The sequence below is a fragment of the Bombyx mandarina genome, chromosome 15 (assembly GCF_030267445.1).
Source record: "Bombyx mandarina strain Sakado chromosome 15, ASM3026744v2".
Taxonomy (NCBI): Eukaryota; Metazoa; Arthropoda; class Insecta; order Lepidoptera; family Bombycidae; genus Bombyx; species Bombyx mandarina.
Window position 1 is genome coordinate 8,276,938 of NC_143221.1, and position 20,675 is coordinate 8,297,612.

At 37.3% G+C, this 20,675-nt stretch overlaps 3 protein-coding genes across 4 annotated transcripts in view; 2 read left to right on the plus strand and 1 right to left on the minus strand.

Annotated features, from left to right (window-relative positions):
* The window catches only part of serpin-2 (serine protease inhibitor 2), a 39,280-nt gene extending 38,362 nt beyond the window's left edge, over positions 1 to 918 (plus strand). The window contains exon 9 of the mRNA XM_028182963.2: positions 586 to 918. Within this exon, the coding sequence (XP_028038764.2) occupies positions 586 to 716 (131 nt within the window). The 3' untranslated portion in view covers positions 717 to 918. The remainder of the gene's footprint in view (positions 1 to 585) is intronic.
* Positions 919 to 7,180: 6,262 nt separating this feature from the next.
* Positions 7,181 to 17,643, plus strand: serpin-29 (serine protease inhibitor 29). 2 transcript variants are annotated; one of them, XM_089733254.1, is made up of 7 exons: positions 7,181 to 7,979; positions 9,002 to 9,163; positions 9,764 to 9,976; positions 10,541 to 10,780; positions 13,432 to 13,635; positions 14,284 to 14,401; positions 16,828 to 17,643. In XM_089733254.1, exons 1-7 carry the CDS (start codon positions 7,437 to 7,439, stop codon positions 16,935 to 16,937), a joined length of 1,590 nt encoding a protein of 529 aa, XP_089589380.1. In that variant the 5' UTR covers positions 7,181 to 7,436; the 3' UTR covers positions 16,938 to 17,643. The 2 variants fall into 2 exon arrangements, with proteins under 2 accessions (XP_089589380.1, XP_089589381.1); XM_089733255.1 differs by lacking the exon at positions 9,764 to 9,976.
* On the minus strand, positions 10,832 to 12,898 carry nAChRa9 (nicotinic acetylcholine receptor subunit alpha 9). The gene has a single exon (XM_028182930.2). It carries the CDS (start codon positions 12,210 to 12,212, stop codon positions 10,956 to 10,958), a length of 1,257 nt encoding a protein of 418 aa, XP_028038731.2. The 5' UTR covers positions 12,213 to 12,898; the 3' UTR covers positions 10,832 to 10,955.
* Positions 17,644 to 20,675: the final 3,032 nt, after the last annotated feature.

A 20,675-nucleotide genomic window follows, 5' to 3' on the forward strand; every position in this document is an offset into this window, starting at 1 on the left:
AAGTATATAGAGATTCTTTTTTCTTTCCTAGCGTAACCTTAACTAGTAGGTGAGTTCGCGAGGCTTCAAACCTGACGATGTTGCTAACACGAACCCTAGCAAGAGCCGTGCTTCGCAGAATCTACCATCGGATCGGAAACGCGACCTACTGAGAAGATCCGGCGAGAAACTCAGTGGGCTGTGTCTGTGGGTTAATATACTCGCCGAGCCCTTCGTCGCAAGCGACGGGTTCGACGAGAACGATGACCTGTACTTGGGGTACCTAAAAGCACCGTTAGTGGATCGGGAGGATCCGAAATGACGTGTTTTGGGCGACGTCGACTGTTTACCATTTGGTCCGCAGGATTGGCTATGTAGTTACCGGCGGCCACGATGAGAGGATTCTCATGTCGTGCCGCTTTATCGAAGTGGCGCAATATAGCGAGCAATACTGTCGGCAACTACTAGTGTCGTATACAAACACATGTTGGTCCTTGACTAATAATATTCTTAGCAACTTATGTATTCGCAAAACCTTTACTGCATTGATTATGTTTAATTATCATTATTATTTGTAGTCTTATGCAACTATTCGTTATTTTTCAGCCATGGTCGTAAGTGGCGGCATCACGTCTGCAGGAAGACAGTTCATTCGATATTTTGTGGCCAACAGACCATTTCTGGCTGCGATTCTCGTACGCGAAATTCCATGCTTCATTGCGCATTTTCGCGGTTAGAACAATCGATACCATCTCGAATATATTAAGTGTATAATCTATGATCGATACATAAATGTATAGTTTATAGACTTTTTGGCGGGAACGCGAGGAGTGAAGTTGTGTGATTTGTTTTATTTTGTCTATTTAGTGTTTCTTCAGGTTTAAATGTGTAATAATGGTGGTTTATTAACTGTTTAATATCTGTGAAAGTGCACAAATGTGGGAAAATGAAACAAAGCTGCTGGACGTAACTTCTCGGGTTCCTCTAAAAAGTCCACTGAAAAAATCTCAGTAAATGACCACCATTTTACTGCGATTATATTTCATCCCATATCATCTCATTTCATTAAATTTCATCCCAGTTGATTAATGTCTCAAATTAATCATCTTCATTTCATTTCACTCCATATTATCATTTTTCATAAAATTAAGAAAATAAAGTAAAATAAGACATGACTTAAAGGTCTTAGTTACCAGGTCATAAAATCTCTTAAAAAAAAGTATAATTTATATCTACTGTCAAACTACTGTCACTGTATTAATCTGTATTTGAAATAACATTAATGGACAATCGGACTTTTTGGCGGGAACGCGAGGAGTGAAGTTGTGTGATTTGTTTTATTTTGTCTATTTAGTGTTTCTTCAGGTTTAAATGTGTAATAATGGTGGTTTATTAACTGTTTAATATCTGTGAAAGTGCACAAATGTGGGAAAATGAAACAAAGCTGCTGGACGTAACTTCTCGGGTTCCTCCAAAAAGTCCACTGAAAAAATCTCAGTAAATGACCACCATTTTACTGGGATTATATTTCATCCCATATCATCTCATTTCATTAAATTTCATCCCAGTTGATTAATGTCTCAAATTAATCATCTTCATTTCATTTCACTCCATATTATCATTTTTCATAAAATTAAGAAAATAAAGTAAAATAAGACATGACTTAAAGGTCATAGTTACCAGGTCATAAAATCTCTTAAAAAAAATAATGGACAATCTAAAATTAAAAAGTTTAATAGAAAAAGAGTTGGTTATAGTTTAAATGAGTAAAAACGAAACAAAAACATTAGCACAAGTATTACTAATTTTTTTATATATCTTAGTGTCTTGATTAGAATATAGTGTTCAAATACTAAAATTATTGCATTGTTATAGGTTCTTGTAAATTTTAAAATTAATTGAATAAAACTTGAAAGATTCTTAGAAGTCATGAAACAAGTTGCACTGCACTTACGGAGTCACTAATTTTAATATTTTTAAATATTAAATTTATTACTTACAACAATGTCCATTTAAACACTTGGATACAAACAATATAAATGTATATAATAATGCACTAAAAGTATTTTACATAATTAGTAGGCATGGTCGTTGCGCAACGTAAATGGTTATTGAAACTATCTATAGACAAAATAGCGGTTAGCTAGTTTCGCCGTATTGCAATAACCTGCTAACATCTACCACCTCAATCACGTCACCGATCACGAACACAAATCACACAACGTTCGGCAATATTCGTTTAACTTCGTACCGCTCGGTCGGCAGCTATCGCGACACGCAGCGCTAACATCGGTTCGATCGAAATAGACAATCATCATTTTGTCTCTTTCACGTACACTACTGAGATGCATTTGACCTTTGACTTTAGCCCTTATACCTCTTAAAATAAGATTGAAAAAATTAAATTATGAATGTAAGTTGATGTCGAATTTTGTGGCCTTGAACCAGTTATTCACGAGTCGCGTGTTTAGCGACAAAATGTATTAAAGACGCGGCGCTAAGTTTTAAGTTTAATTGCCAAATTGAATAGTTAAAAATATAAAATGTATAGTTGTTTAATATAGATTATCCTTAAAGATAAATTACAAATAAAGTCGTAATTACTGAAATAATAATCGCGACGCTAGCTCGTTCGTGTGCACATTAGTTTACTGCTAAACAAAACCCGCTATTGCTCGCTACTGAAATAGCGTGTTTCAAAAGCCGCTATTGACATTCGATAGCTAGTTTCGTTTCGCTAACCGAAAATGCCGCTACAGCCCACCGCTAATAATTAGTAACTTTTAATTCTCGTTGCTTAAATAGGTCTTTTTTATATTTAGCTTAGAAATGGGTACCTTCAACTTCGGTCAATTTACTAATAATATATTATTTTTGATATTTTATTAATTCTATTTCAAATATTGTTGTAATTATAAAAGACCTAGATTTCATGGTCACGTTTCCATAGAAGGGTTTATATGTGTAAACAGCAGGTACAGATTAGAATAAAATGAAATTGATATTATAAATTGTGTCACGTGGACTTTACAAAATTTCACCTTACAAACAACCAGAATTACAAAATTCTAATAAAAAAGTTTCAAAACTTCTCTTGAATTACTCAAATTAAACATTATTTCAATTACCTGTGTTTTATTTGTTTCGATAAACAACACGATTTCTTTTATTATTTTCCTTCTGTAATTAATTTCGACCTCTGTGATTGATAGCTGATTTTTTTATTTGGATTTGAACCTGGAAATAGTCGATTCAATCGATACGTATACTCCGGGTGCCGTCCCGTTGGACTTGATTTGTTTTTTTTTTCATTCCTTGGGCCTTAAAGCCAATTTCTGCATTCTGAATTGTGGGACTCACTGATCTAGAGTTTGTACAATGCAGTGATTATACATCCACCAAATTGATACCTCGTCGTAGGCTTATCATGATCACGTTTGTATGTGTTTGTGTGTTTTACATGATCCTTGAATGAGTACATAGTGCTTGCGTTAAAAAATTGTACTGTTAATAATTACTGTTACTGGTGGTAGGACATTTTGTGAGTCTGCGCGGGTAGGTACCACCGCCCTACCTATTTCTGCCGTGAAGCAGTAATGCGTTTCGGTCTGAAGGGTAGGGCAGCCGTTGTAACTATACTGAGATCTTTAGAACTTATATCTCAAGGTGGGTGGCGCATTTACGTTGTAGATGTATATGGGCTCCAGTAACCACTTAACACCAGGTGGGCTGTGAACTCGTCCATCCATCAAAGCAATAAAAAAAAAAAGTACTTTTTATACGCCACTTGTAAAACATATTTTATCTTATAACGCGCACATCCCTATTTGTTCTCCTCGTGGGTCTTGGAGGGGCATACATGCGGGTGGAGCAGCAGAGACGCCGTCGGCCGACCACGAAGCTTCGAGAAAGGAGTCAAACGTCAATCCTACAGTCGATATAACACCATCGAACTATTATACCTTGGTATAGTCGTCGTGGCCTAAAGGATAAGACTTCCGGTGCATTCGTGTTGAAGCGATGCACCGGTGTTCGAATCCCAGGCGAGTACCAATGTTTCTAATGAAATACGTACTCAACAAATGTTCACGATTGACTTCCACGGTGAAGGAATAACATCGTGTAATAAAAATCAAACCCGCAAAATTATAATTTGCGTAATTAACCACCCACCCATCTAAGCAATAAAAAAAAAACATGATGTCATTTAAAACTATACACCTAAAACTGGGATAGTTTTAATTCGTTATAATCTTCAATTTCTTATACCGAATTTCTACATTATGTACCCACAAATAGAGAAAAATATATTTTAGAATGCCTCGAACTAATCGCAATGTAAAATGCTAATTTAATGTAAAGAAAGCAATACAAACAATTTATAGTGTGTACTTCTAACGTCGGAGCACATAATCTTATCGCACATCCAGGCGTATCCGCGAACTTCACAGTTGATTAAAGTTTCTTCGATTACGATATTACAGAAATTGATTCATAGCAATGAAAGTTGCAAATGTCGATTTTTTTCTTATCAGCTCTCTATATTAAATTTAATACACTGCTACGACTTAAAAGTATTTAAATAATTTTGGATGCTTAAAGATAGATGCTCTTACACAGCATAACATAATATTCAGTAGGCAGGTTCTAAATGGGAAGGTCATCATTAAGGCACTTTGTGGTAGGCAGCGGCTTGGCACTACAGTGTGCTTAGAGCGAGTTTCTAACCAGCAGCAAACGTAGGCAAACTTGCGACTCCATACAATTTGAGTTAACTTTTACGCTATCGAGAACGTAAGAAAGCTCGCAGTAAGCACACCGACGTCCAGCGGCGACGGTTATCACTCATCAGGTGGGCGGTATGCTTATTTACCTGCAATGATAATAAAACTATTACTAGAAACATCAGATAGAACATCGAACGTGATAAATGAACGTGATCCATTTAAAGCGCGTGATGATACGAAAAAGATTTTTTTCATTTCAGTGTGTTCTCAAGTCGGTTCCTAAAAAACATCACATACCGAGTTTCGACAGAACTTTTCGCAGATATGAGTATAGTAAGCGCGCACCCCGTTATGTACTATACCTATAGGTGAAAAAAAAAAAAGCCCTCTTTTAAAATTAAAATTCACAAACGGATTTTTCAAACACCAAAATGATTGTAAATTATAATAGTACATATTTAATATATTTTGTCTGGAACGAAACTTTCGGAATTTCATTTTATTTTCGGATTTGATGGATATAAAAACGTATCATAATATAAGAACTAATAAGAAGTACAGGGTGGCCCATAAGTCCTTTGATATGAAAAAAAATTTATTAAAATAAAACTAATTACATTATGAATTAAATTTTTATTTACATAAAAAGCTTAAAAAACGGGAATTATTTTTTGAAAATAACATCTCCTAAATGTAATCCGTTGCGATCACGGCACTCTTGCAAACGACGTCTAAAATTGTCGATGACTGCGCGGCACGTCACTGCTGAAATGCTTGTCATTTCTCTGCGGATGTTTTCTTTTAGGGCCTCAATTGACCGCGGGTTTGTGTCGTATACTTTAGCCTTAAGGTAGCCCCACAAAAAAAAATCCATCGGGGTCAGATCTGGACTACGTGGAGGCCAGGAAATGTCTCCTCTCTTAGAGATAACTTTGCCAGGAAAAAGTTGACGGATAACGGGCATAGCAGTGTTAGAGGTGTGAGAAGTGGCCCCATCCTGTTGAAACCACGTCCTGGCATTAAAGCCTGAAAAGTTTTGCAATTCTGGTATGAAAAACTCTTCGATCATAGCCACATATCGCTCCGACGTAACAGTAACTGCGCGCCCTCTGCGATCCTCAAAGAAGTAAGGCCCTAGGATACCATGGGCTGACATAGCGGCCCAAACAGTCACTTTCGGACTATGTAAGGGCTTCTGATGCTTAAGTTTTGGATTGATGGGGCTCCAATAGCGGCAATTTTGTTTACTAACATGCCCGTTAAGATGGAAATGAGCCTCGTCAGAGAACATTATGTTATTGAAGGAAGTAAACCGATTCAACATTTCATTCGCATAATTTTGTCTTTGAATACCGTCAGTTTCCTTTAATTCTTGAACCAACTGAATTTTGTAAGGGTGCATATGTAAATCTTTCTTCAAAATCCGTTGTAACGATGTCCTGGATACGTTTAATGCTCTGGCGCGCTTACGAGTTGACTGTGTCGGATTTTCGCGAATAGACTGTGTCACTGTGTCTATGTTTTGTTCCGTACGTGACGTCCTTGGGCGACCCAACCGCGGTTTATCTAACGTCGAACCGGTCTCCTCGAACTTAGCAACCCAGTTCTTAATCGTTTGAAGAGTTGGAGTGTCGTCAAAGTTGTGTAAACCTTTGTGTTCTCGAAATTTACGCCGCGCAACGGTTGCCGAATTGTCGTTTTTATAAAACACGCGCACACAAAACGCACGGTCCGCTCCGGTAAAACGCTCCATCGCGACTAAATTCCCAGAAACCGAAGTTACTCCCCCCGCTTCCCCTGCACCGCTCACGCGCGCCCTGTTCGTTTTATTCAAATTTTACTTTTCAAAGGACTTATGGGCCACCCTGTATTATCGCAGAATTGGGCTTTGTGGAGATAACGACGAAGGGAAGATCTTCCACCGAGCGGGTGATATTGCTCGGTAGACCGACATCGCGACAGTTCGAATGTTGTTGTTCGGAACTTGTAATATGTTATCTTGCTTGCTTGCAAGCTTATCTTGAAAATGTCGTAAGCCAGATTCAGGCATCTGTCAAATATCTTGTGTTCAGTGATAGCTAGCGCCACAGACTTAAGTAGTTACGAAAACTGTTAGTTAGGCTGTGGCCGTTTGGTTTACATAATTTGCAATTACATATTATTATCCTACTATATTTATTTAAATAAGATCTTATTAATTATTCAATATAAAATAAAATACGACATAAAAATAGATTGCCGCTGATGGCGGTGTCTTAAGACACAAGCCACCAGTGGTTAGGACCTCAGAGTGAGAAACCTCTTCACAATACGCGCCGTATCGAAGATTATTATTATTATTTAGCTATCGTTAATTCCTTACAATGTTTTGCTTTAACTGCTAGTTTCCAAGAAGACTATATGTACTAAATTAATAATTCATTTCGGAAACATCAGAAGCTGCATTTAAAAAAAAAATGATCATGTCATAATTTCAAATTAAGTATGTGATAAAGATAATTCTCACTGCAGGAAACTAAATAAGTACCTAATTTAAATGTAATAATACCTACATTCGGTATGGTTGATTATCAAATCGCTTTTATTTGTTTTTAAATAGGTCTCAACTGTTATAGCAAGCATGACGGATCGAAGAGTATTATTACACACTACGAATGCACGCATGCAGTTTGAATGTTAAAATATATCAAAGCGTTGTGATGTGCAGTATTTCTTTTTATTGTGCTAATCATGTTTCTTATCACACTTATAATTAGTGTCACATTCGTGTACGTTGCCGAAATTAAAGGTTTTAGTAATGATTGGCCCTATTCTCGCGCAAAAGGAACTGCAATTTATTATGTGCCAATAGTGCTAACAAAAACCAAGGGGCACACCCTGTGCTATATGTCTAATAAAAGTCCATTTATGTACGACAATTACATTTCGCCTCGCATCAATGACAAAATTGGAACCGGAGTGATTTTTCGTTTAAACATTGAAGATGCCCGATTAAAAAATACGAACGAACGTCGACCGTTGTTCGATTTGTTAAATTTCAATCCACAAATTGATATTTTAGTTCAAAATAATTCAAATTCGCCAAATGAAATATCGCCGTTTTTTAATACATTATTACCTCATAAATTAACATCACCATTAGTTGTACATAAAAACACAAATACAGTTTCCTCAATAGCGAAGGCAACGATTACAGTATCCAAAATGTCATCCAGTTTAATTCCAGTCGACTTTTGGAGGTCTCTTGACTTATTCGAACGAAAATTCTATGCGGTTAGTATTTACTGATCAGTTAGTATCTACTGTCATATTCATTACGTTCGATTTATACTATTACAAGGATATTTAAAGATAATCGCATTAATTTTAGTCAACTTAAATGCAACGTAGTGTTGATATCCACTCTCTTACTAATCACAAAATACATTACACATGAACACAGCATCTAATAGGTAATCATTTCTAATATTTTTTTAGATTAGCTTGCCTTGTACTTACTAAATTGGTTCCTTAACTTTATTTCTATTCTTTATCGTAATTCATTAATTTTTTTAAATACTCAATAAAATAATAAAATCCTTAGGTATTGAATCCAAGTCTATATCACAGATTAATAAATAGTTATGTCTATATGTAAATAGATAATATTTAATCGAATGATGTCTAACCAATTTTTTAATAATAAATTATACAGACTACTATTAGTGAGGTAACGCTGATATAGGCTCTCCAGGCTATCAGCATAGGTAGGAAAAAAGGTACCGGCAAAATAGAAGGCCTAGAGGCAACGGAGAGAAGCTTAAAGCGGTGGTCTGACCAGGTTACTCAGCAGCTAGAAACGCCGGTCAACGAAGTCCACCAGGCACAATATAGGCATAGGTGAAGAGAAATAGTGAACAGATTACAGAAGAGTCACGATTCTCAACTATGGACGACTGAGCAGAAGATTGTTATTGGATTGTTATTGTTAATGGATTGAAATAAAGATGTTTACGATATCTGATAAAAGACTAGCTTCAAGTTGAAATATCATGTTATGTTAAACGAAATAGGGAAATGCGATTTTATTATTAATACGCAGGTAAAGAAGGGAAGACAAGGACACAGCCATTCCCCTACCTATTGCAAAAGACTTTTTTCAAACCACGTCCCAATAAAACTTTTTATCACAAGGAATTTATGCACTCAAATTTAACTTTTTACGCTTGCATCTCTGGAAAACAACAGAGATGAAATAAATTATCTTTGCCTTAAAAAAAACCCTTACATTATTTTATCATTAGCTCACTTTACAGGCGACGTTCGCTAAAATGAAGACTGCGGAAAACCGGAAAGAGAATGGAATAAGTTTTGTTCAATCTGCATTATTTCTACAAATTCTTTTAGTAGCTCTCTCCACAGATTCGAAAAATCGAAAAGAAATTGAAGACTGTTTAAAACTCAAAATACCTGAAGAGGTAAGTAAGAAGTTTAGGATTTTTTTGTTAACGTTTTATTGTGAAAGGTGCTGTCTGTGTATTTGTTGTTTCGTAGTTTATGTTTTCGCATGTAGCCGATGACTTTATCTTATTAATTTGAATTTTAACAGGCTGAAAAAATGATATGGCCGATGATACGCGAATACTTCATAAACTGGTGTTAGCGATAGTCGTAAAGGAACGTGGTTAGATATCAGTAGTGTAATAATAATAAATACTAAATAATATTAAATAACAAAGCTTAAAATAAACGCATCAGTATTTGATACTGAATGAATGTACCTACGTCTCAAGAATAATGTGGTCCGAACACTATGATTTTTTTTTTTCATTTTCTAAGTTTAAATTTTATTTTATTCAAATTATACCTTGCTTATTGGTTGCTGGCTTATTGTGTATGGACAATTATATTCTCTATCTCTTCTATTACCAGATTATACCAGAAAGTAAGATTACATACATAAGGTAATCAGATAATACTCATCATCATCATTATCCTGCCCTTCTCCCAGTCGCCTGGGGTCGGCGCAACATGTAATCAGATAATACTAATACTTAAAATAAAATTATTTTTCATAGGAAAAAAATGCTATAATCAAACGCACATTATTATTATTCCCACGTTCTGATAATGCCTTAAAGTTTCACTGGTCTTATCGTCTGGCTCTCCGTCCTGGATTCGTGCTCAATGATGAATTTCGTACTGGTGCAGCAGCAGCACTGCATTTACATGAGCATAGATTTAATGGAACAGAAACACCAGAGGATATTGCAAATATCCTAAATAATATGGTAAACCAAATACGAATAATTTATGTTGATTCAATTATCTGTCATCTTAGTTTTTTTTTATTGCCCTTGTAGGCAGACGAGCCTACGGCCCACCTGATGGTGAGTGGTTACCGTCGCCCATGGACATCAACAATGCCAGGGGCAGAGCCAAGCTGCCGCCTACCGCAAAAGTGTCTGCCTGTCTGGCAATAATTCGGCAAAATAGGTACGTTTTTCATGGCTATTTCTAGCAAACGTGCTATGGCCTGATCATAAGTAGTTAATATCCATGCGTAACTCTAGGATCTCATAAACATCATAATACAAATGTCATCGATCACATTGAATTGAGATCTCAATCGTACTGCATAATAGCTGCTCCCTTCACCTGTGGAATCGGCTTTGCGGCCGAAATAGACAACATATGTGTTCTCAGTACAACTCATCCGTACCCACTCATCCTCAAATAACGCTGCAGTCCATCCCCCGGTGAAACTATTAGTCTCCTCTCGAGGATACCCACGGGAAGAGATGGAGACAACGTAGGCTAACACTGCATATTGAAAAATTATCTTTAATCAACAGGTGCAAATGGACTCGGGAGGGGCCATACACAACACGTTTACTAAAGACGATATCACAGAAGAAAGTAATGCGATATTTTTAACAACTGTTTACATTCGCGGTCGATGGCGTTCCGCCCCTACCGTTCTTAACGGTACTTTGCCGTTTATGGATGTTGAAAACACCCCCCAACGAAACGTTCGGTGCATCAGGATAAATGATAATATGCGTTATGCTGATCTAAGCGAATGGGACGCAGAGGTTGGTTCACCGGCTTTATTAGTCACAGCTAAAATCAAACGAACAAATATTTTTATGATAAGATATATAATTATGATGTATAAAGACGATTTAAGATACTTTATTTATGAAGCTTAATAGCGATATAATGTTAAATGAAGATAATACAATATAAAAAAATTACCTCGTAACATAATCAATCATAGGGGATATAAACACAAATCAATATAAAATAAATTAGAAAAGCAATACAAAATAGAACGCTATTTAAAATGTTAGCAAACTGGATCCAATCGGAGCCAGAGGATCTCGAACGTTCTTCAGTAACGTCTTCAGTGAGCACTTTTTCTTCGGCGCTGTTGCTTGGATCAAATTCCGTAAAAACAACGTATTTTCCGGGACTATTCGACACTAAACGGTTCATCGAAATTATCCAAGTAGGTGGAGGCAATTTCCTTTCTCTTAAATACATAAGCACCAATGTCTCTATAATTCCAACAAGCGTTACGATCATTGAGTCACGAAGGAATAACAATATTATGGGGGTATCTGAACTGTGCTTTGGAATATCATAGCCTATTTCGGTTAAAAATATGAAATGTCCAAAAAGACTAAAACATATCAGAAAGAGCCTAGTTGAGTCTTTAACATCAAGTAAGAATGAAGTTAAGGTGAGTATGACTATGACTATGGAGGGAACAACGACGATCGCAGCCGGTCCTGCGGCAGCTCTCTTCAACACAAATGTGTACTTTAACATTGGATACGTACTGTTAGGGCAACAGGTGTAAGTTTCTGACAAACGCTCGTTAAACACCTTCAGAAGCTTCCAGCCTGGGCCGTCGTGAAAATCAGTCAGCACCACCGGGTCATTTTTGTAGAATGTGAAGTTCACTTGCTCTCCTGTGTGCATCCAAGATCCAAAATAAAGAGTACAGTTCTGGGTGTCGTAAGGCCAGCGACGCAGCGACGTACTACAAATTCCTGTATGTCCCAAATGAGGGACGCATGTCACTGTGCCATCACTGGATAGTAGACAAGTGGTATAAAATTGGTCTGATTGAAACATAGCTGTATTAGCATCGGCGTTAAACAATGACATGCTCGGAGTCCAAATAAGATGACTTTCAATTTGGATCTCTTTTATGTTACCGTAATCTGACGGAGTCCACGTAAGGAATTCATCTTTCCATCTCAAAGCCACCCAGCTGTGGAGAGTGAATGTTTCTTCTAACGAATCAAAGCTAAGGTATTTCATAGCAAACCGAACTTTTACGGTTACACTAGTTTTGTGATCTTTCACTGGTCGAAAATCTACATTGTAAGCACATAATAAATCCTGGTGCAATCTTCCTTCATCGTGGAATGGTTGTTCACGTTCAGTCGGACACTCGTTGCAATTTACATTAAATATTATTATCAAAAATATCAAAAACCCTACGTACAGTTTCATGTTTGCGACCACAATAATGTCGGCTCTTAAACAGATTTAACTCCAAACAATAGAAATCGGATATGCACAGCCGCCCCCCAACGATAATAGGTTCATGTTGATATTTTATGAACCTATTGTGTAATAACAGAAATCTGTATAATTAATATAATTAATAAATCCATATTGTGCAAGTAGGCTCCAGTATAAAGTTTCCCCTTTATCTTCTAATGACATCAAATTGGATATTTGTGGCATAATTTTTTCGGTTTATGTGCGTTTGTATTTCGTGCAGTATTGAATTGAGAGGAAGATTTTGTACAGTTGTTTTGGCACTATTCCAAAAATAGTTTTTATCGTGGTATATCATCAACATTTCAAAATTACGGGTGCAATACAGTTTTTAAATGCTAAATTGTAATAATCCTATCATCTAAATAACCAGTTAGCGAGACAACATCGAACACAATATGCCGTGCTGTAAACAAAAACGAATGTTTTTAACGCAATAAATGTTACAACCATGGAAAAACTGTGCAAAATAAATAATTCGCAAATGGAAAATAAAAGCAACAAGTAGATAGATAGATTACTTGGTCAACAGTGTAAACTTTTCTTATTAAGTGCGAATTACGTTTGCCCGAAATGTAGCTACATCGAGAAGTGTAGCTACATACATATGTACACATAGCAGTCATTTTTTATCATAGGCTTACACCAGGGATCTAAATTACATTCCCATGTAAGATATTATTCATTTTCTTGGGAGCTAATGAACTACAGGTCTGTCAGTCGGATCTATTTCGGGCTAGAGGGCTTTATAGGCTCTAAATTTCGATCTATTGGCTTGTTTAAGAATAATGAGTGAAATAAATTAAACGATAATATCCTAATTGTGAATATTCATAAATTTTCACACACATGTATGTATTGATTCACTCTTCGAAATTTCATGATGATGTAAAGTATTCTTTATTGTAAATCAAAATACTACTAAGTTTCAAAATCTCTCCCACAAAAGTCCTAGTGCTGAAATAATGTATTTCACCGTCATCAGTTTAGTTATTGTTATGAATTGTTTTTGTTCTATGAACTTGTTATTATTTTTATGAATTTAATTTTATTGATTTTTCAACTCGATTTGTGGCTCAAGATAAGCTCTGTCTGCCTGGTAACATTTTCTGGTTACTTATATACCGTACTCATTTCGTGTTGCGCTTAAAACACCTTATTGTTTCAGGCTATTGAAATATTCTATGCTACTCAAGGTCTCAGTTTATTTATTATCGTACCACGAGGAAGGTCCCTGCGCCTTCTTGCCGATCGTGTAGCAATGACCAGCATTCATTTGATTTCGGAACGGATGCAAACAATGCGTATTGCAGCAACATTACCTTTATACACGCTTCGCATGACTTTACTCTTACCAGACAAGTTGCGGGCGGTAAGTTCTTTATTTTTATATTAATTAGTATAGTTGAAAATATTAATAATACAGTATAGAATGTCGTTACTCATCTTACGATTTGAGGTGTATGTCACAAACTTATATTGTATAGTACCTAATTATGAAAATTATCATTGTCGCCAGTTTGCTTTTAATTATACGATGTTTATATTTCACTGTAAAAGTAATTCGTAAACATGAATCAGATACGTATTTTATTAGAAATTTTATCCGAACACCGGAATAATAAAAGCAATTAGGTAAACCATTTACTGGTCGTAGGACCTCTTGTGAGTACGCACGGGTAGGTACCACCGCCCCGTCTCTTTCTGCCGTGAAGCAGTAATGCGTTTCGGTTTGAAGGGTGAGGCAGCTGTTGTAACTATACTGAGACCTTAGAACTTATATCTCAAGGTGTCTGGCGCATTTACGTTGTAGATGTCTATGGGCTCCAGTAACCACTTAACACCAGGTGGGCTGTGAGCTTGTCCACCCATCTAGCAATAAAAAAAAAACCATGTTTTTTGATCATATTGTATCAGTACCTTTTTTTTTTAATATACCATTTCACACCCTGGGATTTTTCGTCTATGGCTCTGGACATTTGTAAATACGCTAAAAAAAGAAACTTGCTATGTTTTCTAGTTGGGGATGCCTCGACTCGCGCAAGTAAATACTGCTGAAAGTGGTTTAACGTTGTCCCACGGTGTACAGCGACTTATGTTCTGGGCGGAAGCTGGTCGCAACGCCTACAAAGACGATGGTAATACGTTTTCAATGTTTTCGTAAAAATAATGATTCGCCATTTTACTATTATAATTCTGTCTCGACTGACAATCAGACGTTTGAGTATCGAATATGTTTACGAAGATGCTTTAATTAGGGTTCGGGAAAAAAGGCGGAACCGGAAAAAACCCTAAAAGATTGTCGGTCTTTAGAAGGTACCATAGGCCATGGACACTGTATGGAGAACGCAGTTGCTCTCCTTGAAACAGGTTGATGTATTATTTATACTATCATAGCCCTGAAGTTGGAGTCCATGATTTTAAAGGTATAGCGAGTTTCCCGTGCGGAACCCTAACCCTGTTATGAGTTCTTAAGTACTTATATACTTAGTCTGGCCATAAATACTGTTTCAATTAAAAATAAACAAAATATTACATTTGAATTTGGAATTTGTCATTTTTATATGATTGCTCATTGAGTTTTCTCATTTTGGCGCCAATACATTATACAATATTTTGCGATATTAAAATGGAGTGGAGTGATAAAGAGAACCGAATCGCTGTGATTGCATTACACAAAGTAGGTATGGAGCCGAATGCAAATTTTAAAACTCTCCATACGCTTGGTATTAGTAAAATGTTTGTGTACCGGGCTATTAATAGGTGCAATGAGACCTCCTCTGTTTGTGACAGAAAAAGATCTGGCCGTCCACGTAGTGTTCGTAAGATAAAGGTGGTCAAAGCAGTAAGGGAAAGAATTCGAAGAAATCCTGTCCGAAAGCAAAAGATTTTATCTCGGGAGATGAAGATAGCACCTAGAACCAGGTCGCGTATTTTAAAAGATGACTTAGGACTTGCAGCCTATAAGAGACGTACTGGTCATTTCTTAACTGATCATTTAAAAGAGAATAGGGTGGTAAAATCGAAACAACTACTGAAGCGGTACGCAAAGGGAGGTCATAGAAATATTTTGTTTACGGATAAGAATTTTTTTACAATTGAGCTACATTTTAACAAACAAAATGACCGTATTTATGCTTAAAGCTCTAAGGAATCTTCCCAATTAATCGACAGAGTGCAACGTGGGCACTATCCGACTTCAGTGATTGTTTGGTCGGGTATTAGCTATGAAGGAGTGACTGGGCCATACTTTTGTGAAAAAGGTATCAAAACATCGGCACAAGTGTATCAACATACCATTCTTGAGAAGGTAGTGAAGCCCCTTAACAACACCATGTTCAATAATCAAGAATGGTCCTTCCAGCAAGACTCGGCGCCAGGTCATAAAGCTCGGTCTACGCAGTCTTGGTTGGAAACGAACGTTTCGGACTTCATCAGAGCTGAAGACTGGCCGTCGTCTAGTCCCGATCTTAATCCGCTGGATTATGATTTATGGTCAGTGTTAGAGAGTACGGCTTGCTCTAAACGCCATGATAATTTGAAGTCCCTAAAACAATCCGTACGATTGGCAGTGAACAATTTTCCCATGGAAAGAGTGCGTGCTTCTATTGATAACTGGCCTCAACGTTTAAAGGACTGTATTGCAGCCAATGGAGACCACTTCGAATAAGCTTTTTACACTTTAAATTGTTTTATATTTATGTATTAAACTAACACACTGTAAAAGTAATAAATGTTATTTACAATAGATTTTTTTTTGTATTCCTTTGTAACAGTATTTATGGCCAGACTAAGTATTACTAATTAGTTAATAATAATGAAAGTAGCTAAAAGCATTCCAAATGTATATGCAGTTTATCACCAATATTCGATCTGCTGTAAGCTGGTTTGTCTATGGCATTGACGTTCTCAGTGGAGCAGCTCATTGTCTTCCCAAGAGGCCTGATCAAAGTTCAATCTGCTGATGATAACGCTTGGTAGAAAAGTACACAAATGTACGAGATTTACATAAAATAAAGAAAGGTCACGTGATCTAATAATAGAATGCACTTTGGTTAGGAACACTGAATCTCTTCTTTCCGCTGAGATACTGAATTACTATTATACAGATTTAGTAACACACAGCGGGTCCCCTTACGGGGGCGCGGAGCGGGCCTCGGGGAAACCCCTCTGCCCGGGCTGAATCTCCCCGCCTATTGAGGCAGGGGTGATGCACTGCGGGTTTGTAGTTGGCAGGCCTGCTTTTTTGAATTTGGTGGGATCGCTTCATTCTTCTTTCTTCCACCTTCATCCTTTCTTTCATCTTCTTCTTCTTCTCTTCTTTTCTTTCTTCCATCTTCGGGGCGGCTGCTTCACTCCTCCCTTTTGTATATATATATATGTATATCATAATTTTTTTTGGAGGAGAGCATCCAAGTCAGCACAGCCTTAGTTCACACGTCCGTCACTCACACTGGTACCCCGGGAAGTCGATCTCGGTGCGACTCAGATTTAGTAAAATAAAATATGCGGTTTATATTCATTTCTGGCAAGTTATTTCTGTATCTTATTATCGTGCTAACAGGTATCGAATGGGATGAAACTCCGGAGCTGGAACTCGTCTTAAATAGGCCGTACATATTCTTTGTTAGATGGCACAATATAACATTGATGAACGGTCATTTTGTCTTGTAAATCATCACTGAAAATAGTTATATGTACTTAGTTCGGAAAAAAGGTTAATTTGTATCATTGTAGTCCATGCAATTTGTGAAGTAGCATCGATAATATAGTACTGTTATTTTTAATCAAGTTTGTTTGTTTTACAGTTTTATGAAGCTATTGTTATAACCAGATCGCTCGTAACCCTATCTGCTCTTTGGAAGCTTAAAAATTCCACCTGGTGTTAAGTGGTTACTGAAGCCCATAGACATCTATAACTTAAATGCGCCACCCACCTTGAGATATAAGTTCTAAGGTCTCAAGTATACTTACAACGGCTGCCCCACCCTTCAAACCGAAACGCATTACTGCTTCACGGCAGAAATAGGCGGGGTGGTGGTACCTACCCGTGCGGACTCATAAGAGGTCCTATCACCAGTAAATTCACCCTTCACCATTCCTACCACCAGTATGTTCGAAAGTTTACGAGCTTACGGAGCTTTACTCATTCTGGAGACTTCTCAAAGTTTGTTGTCACAGAGTTGCCAAACGTACTTTTTTCCAGGACATTATCTGTTTTGGTATGTCCTGGATAAATTTTAAGTGGCGATTGAAGAATTTGTAGGGACACAGTTTGTTATGTAAACAAAATTGTTCGTAGTCATAACATGTGGCTGCGCCCGCAAGCTCTGTTGCTTTTTACTTTTTAAGTTCAGTCGCGAATAAACGCTCCGATTAACCAGTTGTGTTATTTAATTATCTCACTTCCGACAACGCCCATTATTGACCACTACTAAAATAACTCCTAAAGTGGTGACCCCGTGAGTGAACACATTGAATTTTTTTAACTAAGCTTTTCATAAAATGAACCCTCAAACGCCATGTGATGGTGACGCGAGAGCAGAGACCAGAGGCGATGGCAGTGAGAGAATACTGGAAAGCATCAGCGTTTCGTCACGGATACCGGAGTTCTGGGCACACCAAACGCGACTCTGGTTTGTTTAGTTCGAGGCTGCCGTAGAAAGTCAACGGCTGTCAGATACGGCCAAGCAAAATCTGGTGGTTACGAAGCTCTCTAAAAGCGCTATCGAACAAGTAAGTGATTTATTACTTGCGCCTCCGGAAACGAAGAAACATGAAACCTTGAAGGAGAGGTTACTTCGAGTGTTTGAAAAGTCGGACACTAGGAAACTCCAAAAGCTTATTGGAGAGGTGGAACTGGGAGATCAGCGACCGTCACAACTGCGGCGGATGATGCGTGGTTTGGCGAGAGGAAAAATACTCCATGACACGTTGAAGCTCAAATTCAAATTCAAATTCAAAATCATTTATTTCAAATTAGATGTCAGTATAACACACTTGTTGAATGTCAAAATATAAATAACCATGTTAACTCTACCACCGGTTCCAAAAAAAGCCACAGTCCTGAGAAGAACCGACGAAACAAACTCAGCGGGCTTTTTTTTTTGGTTTTTCTCAAATATTTTCTTTTTTTTTAAATAAGTAACAATATTTGCAATAAACGAAAAAACAAGTCAAAAAATACAATAACAAAATAATAATAATAATGAAAAATGAAATGGCCAGGAGCGAACGCCTCATTCCTATGTAGTGCCATCTAGTAGATAATCCTTAACTTTATAATATGCCTTGTTGCACAAACGTTCCTTGACAGTTTTCTTAAATCTATGAACAGGTAGTAATTGAACGTTTTGTGGGATCTTGTTGAAAAGTTGTACACCCAGCCCAGCAAAAGAGTTGCTTATTTTCTTAATTCGAGCCGCCGGCAACGCAAGCCTATGTTTGTTCCTAGTGTTCACATTATGCAAATCGCCGACTCTGGGGAATTCTTCAATGTTTTTACGCACGTACAATAAATTTTCAAAAATGTATTGGGACGCTAAAGTTAGAATTTTGATTTCCTTAAACTTGTCCCTCAAGGATATTTTTATAAATAGCACGAATAACCCTCTTCTGCAGGATGAAAATCGTTTCGACATCGGCAGCATTGCCCCATAGCAAAATGCCATAGGACTATGAAAATACTATGAAAATCATTAGTATACGTTCGTATTTTTTTTACCGCAAACGCTGCAGAACTAAGTCTACTCGCTAACTTGCATATATGAGTGTGAGTGTATTGGCGGCGTATTACAAATAAAACTAAGTACACAATGGAGCCCTTTAGGTTATTTTTCTAAGAAGCTCAGCGATGTTCAATTAAAATACAGTACTTATGATAGGGAGCTTTTAGGCATTTACTTATCGGTGCAACATTTCAGACACATGATAGAAGGTAGACCTTTTGTAATTTACACCGACCATAAACCGTTAATATACGCGTTTTCGAAATAACCTAGTGACAAGGAGACGCCTAGACGTATCAGGCAGCTCACGTATATTAGTGAATTTACGACTAACATTCAGTACATTAATGGAAACGATAATATTGTAGCCGATGCTTTATCACGTGTAGAGATCATAGTGTGCCCGACGACGCTTGATTTCGTGGAACTCGCCGCGGCACAGCAAGCTGACACCGAGTTGACGACATTGCTAGCCAAAACAAACAAGCGATTAAAATTTAAACAAATTATTTCGCCCGATTGTCGTGATGAAATTTGTTGTGAAGTCTCAACTAATGTTATTAGGCCGTATGTACCTGAGAGTTTTAGGAAAAGAGTATTTCACGCAATTCACGATCTAGCTCAACCTGGCATTCGCACAACTAGGAATTTAGTTTCAGCAAAGTATTTCTGGCCAGGTATGAATGCAGACGTAAAAAAATGGGCTAAAACCTGCACACAATGCCAAAAGTCAAAAGTAGTGCGACATACTGTATCAGATTTAGGAAGGTTTGAGGCTAGTGACAGATTTGAGCATATTCATGTAGATTTAGTAGCTGTAGGCCCATTGCCTATTCTGGTGTTTGTGCCGCAGAACTGACTTTCGGAAAAACCCTAAGGTTACGTGGAGATTTTTACGGAGGCTCTAATATTGCAATCAGCGATTCAAACGAATATGTAACCAATGTTAGAGACGCGATTAAGAAGCTCACACCAAGATCATCACATCAACGTGATTCACGTAACATCTTTGTTCACGCGGATTTGCGTACATATTCTCACGTTTTTGTACGTGTTGATTTGGTGAGAAAAGCTTTACAGCCTCCGTATGAGGGCCCGTACAAAGTGATTGAAAGAAAAGACAAGTATTTTTTGATAAAAATGGCTGATAAAAACGTTAATGTATCGATTGATAGATTGAAGCCAGCCTACGTGCTTAATGAAGGTGCCATTCCACAAAACCAGGAAAAAGATTGTACAACATCCACTAACCCCAGTGCTAACAATAATTTAAGGGATGATAGTACTAACAGTAAATAATTACTGTTAGGCTTATAAAAGCCTAACACGTTTACACGTAGTGGTAGACTTGTTAAACGTACAATTAAATTTCAGTAAGTTTTGTAATAATAGTTAAAACATCATACAGGTTCGATTCCTGAAGTGTTATAAAAAAATATGGAGTCAGATCAGATTTACTGGTGGTAGGACCTCTTGTGAGTCCGCACGGATAGGTACCACCACCCCGCCTATTTCTGCCGTGAAGCAGTAATGCGTTTCGGTTTGAAGGGTGGGGCAACCATTATAACTACTTGAGATCTTAGAACTTATATCTCAAGGTGGGTGGCGCATTTACGTTGTAGATGTCTATGGGCTCCAGTAACCACTTAACACCAGGTGGGCTGTGAGCTCGTCCATTCATCAA

Coding starts and splice junctions, on each gene's coding strand:
- serpin-29 (XM_089733254.1), top strand. CDS start 7,437: ATGTTTCTTATCACACTTATAATTAGTGTCACATTCGTGTACGTTGCC. Junction 9,977..10,540: donor CAAATATCCTAAATAATATG/GTAAACCAAATA, acceptor TTTAATCAACAG/GTGCAAATGGACTCGGGAGG. Junction 14,402..16,827: donor CAACGCCTACAAAGACGATG/GTAATACGTTTT, acceptor TCGTGCTAACAG/GTATCGAATGGGATGAAACT.
- nAChRa9 (XM_028182930.2), bottom strand. CDS start 12,212: ATGAAACTGTACGTAGGGTTTTTGATATTTTTGATAATAATATTTAAT.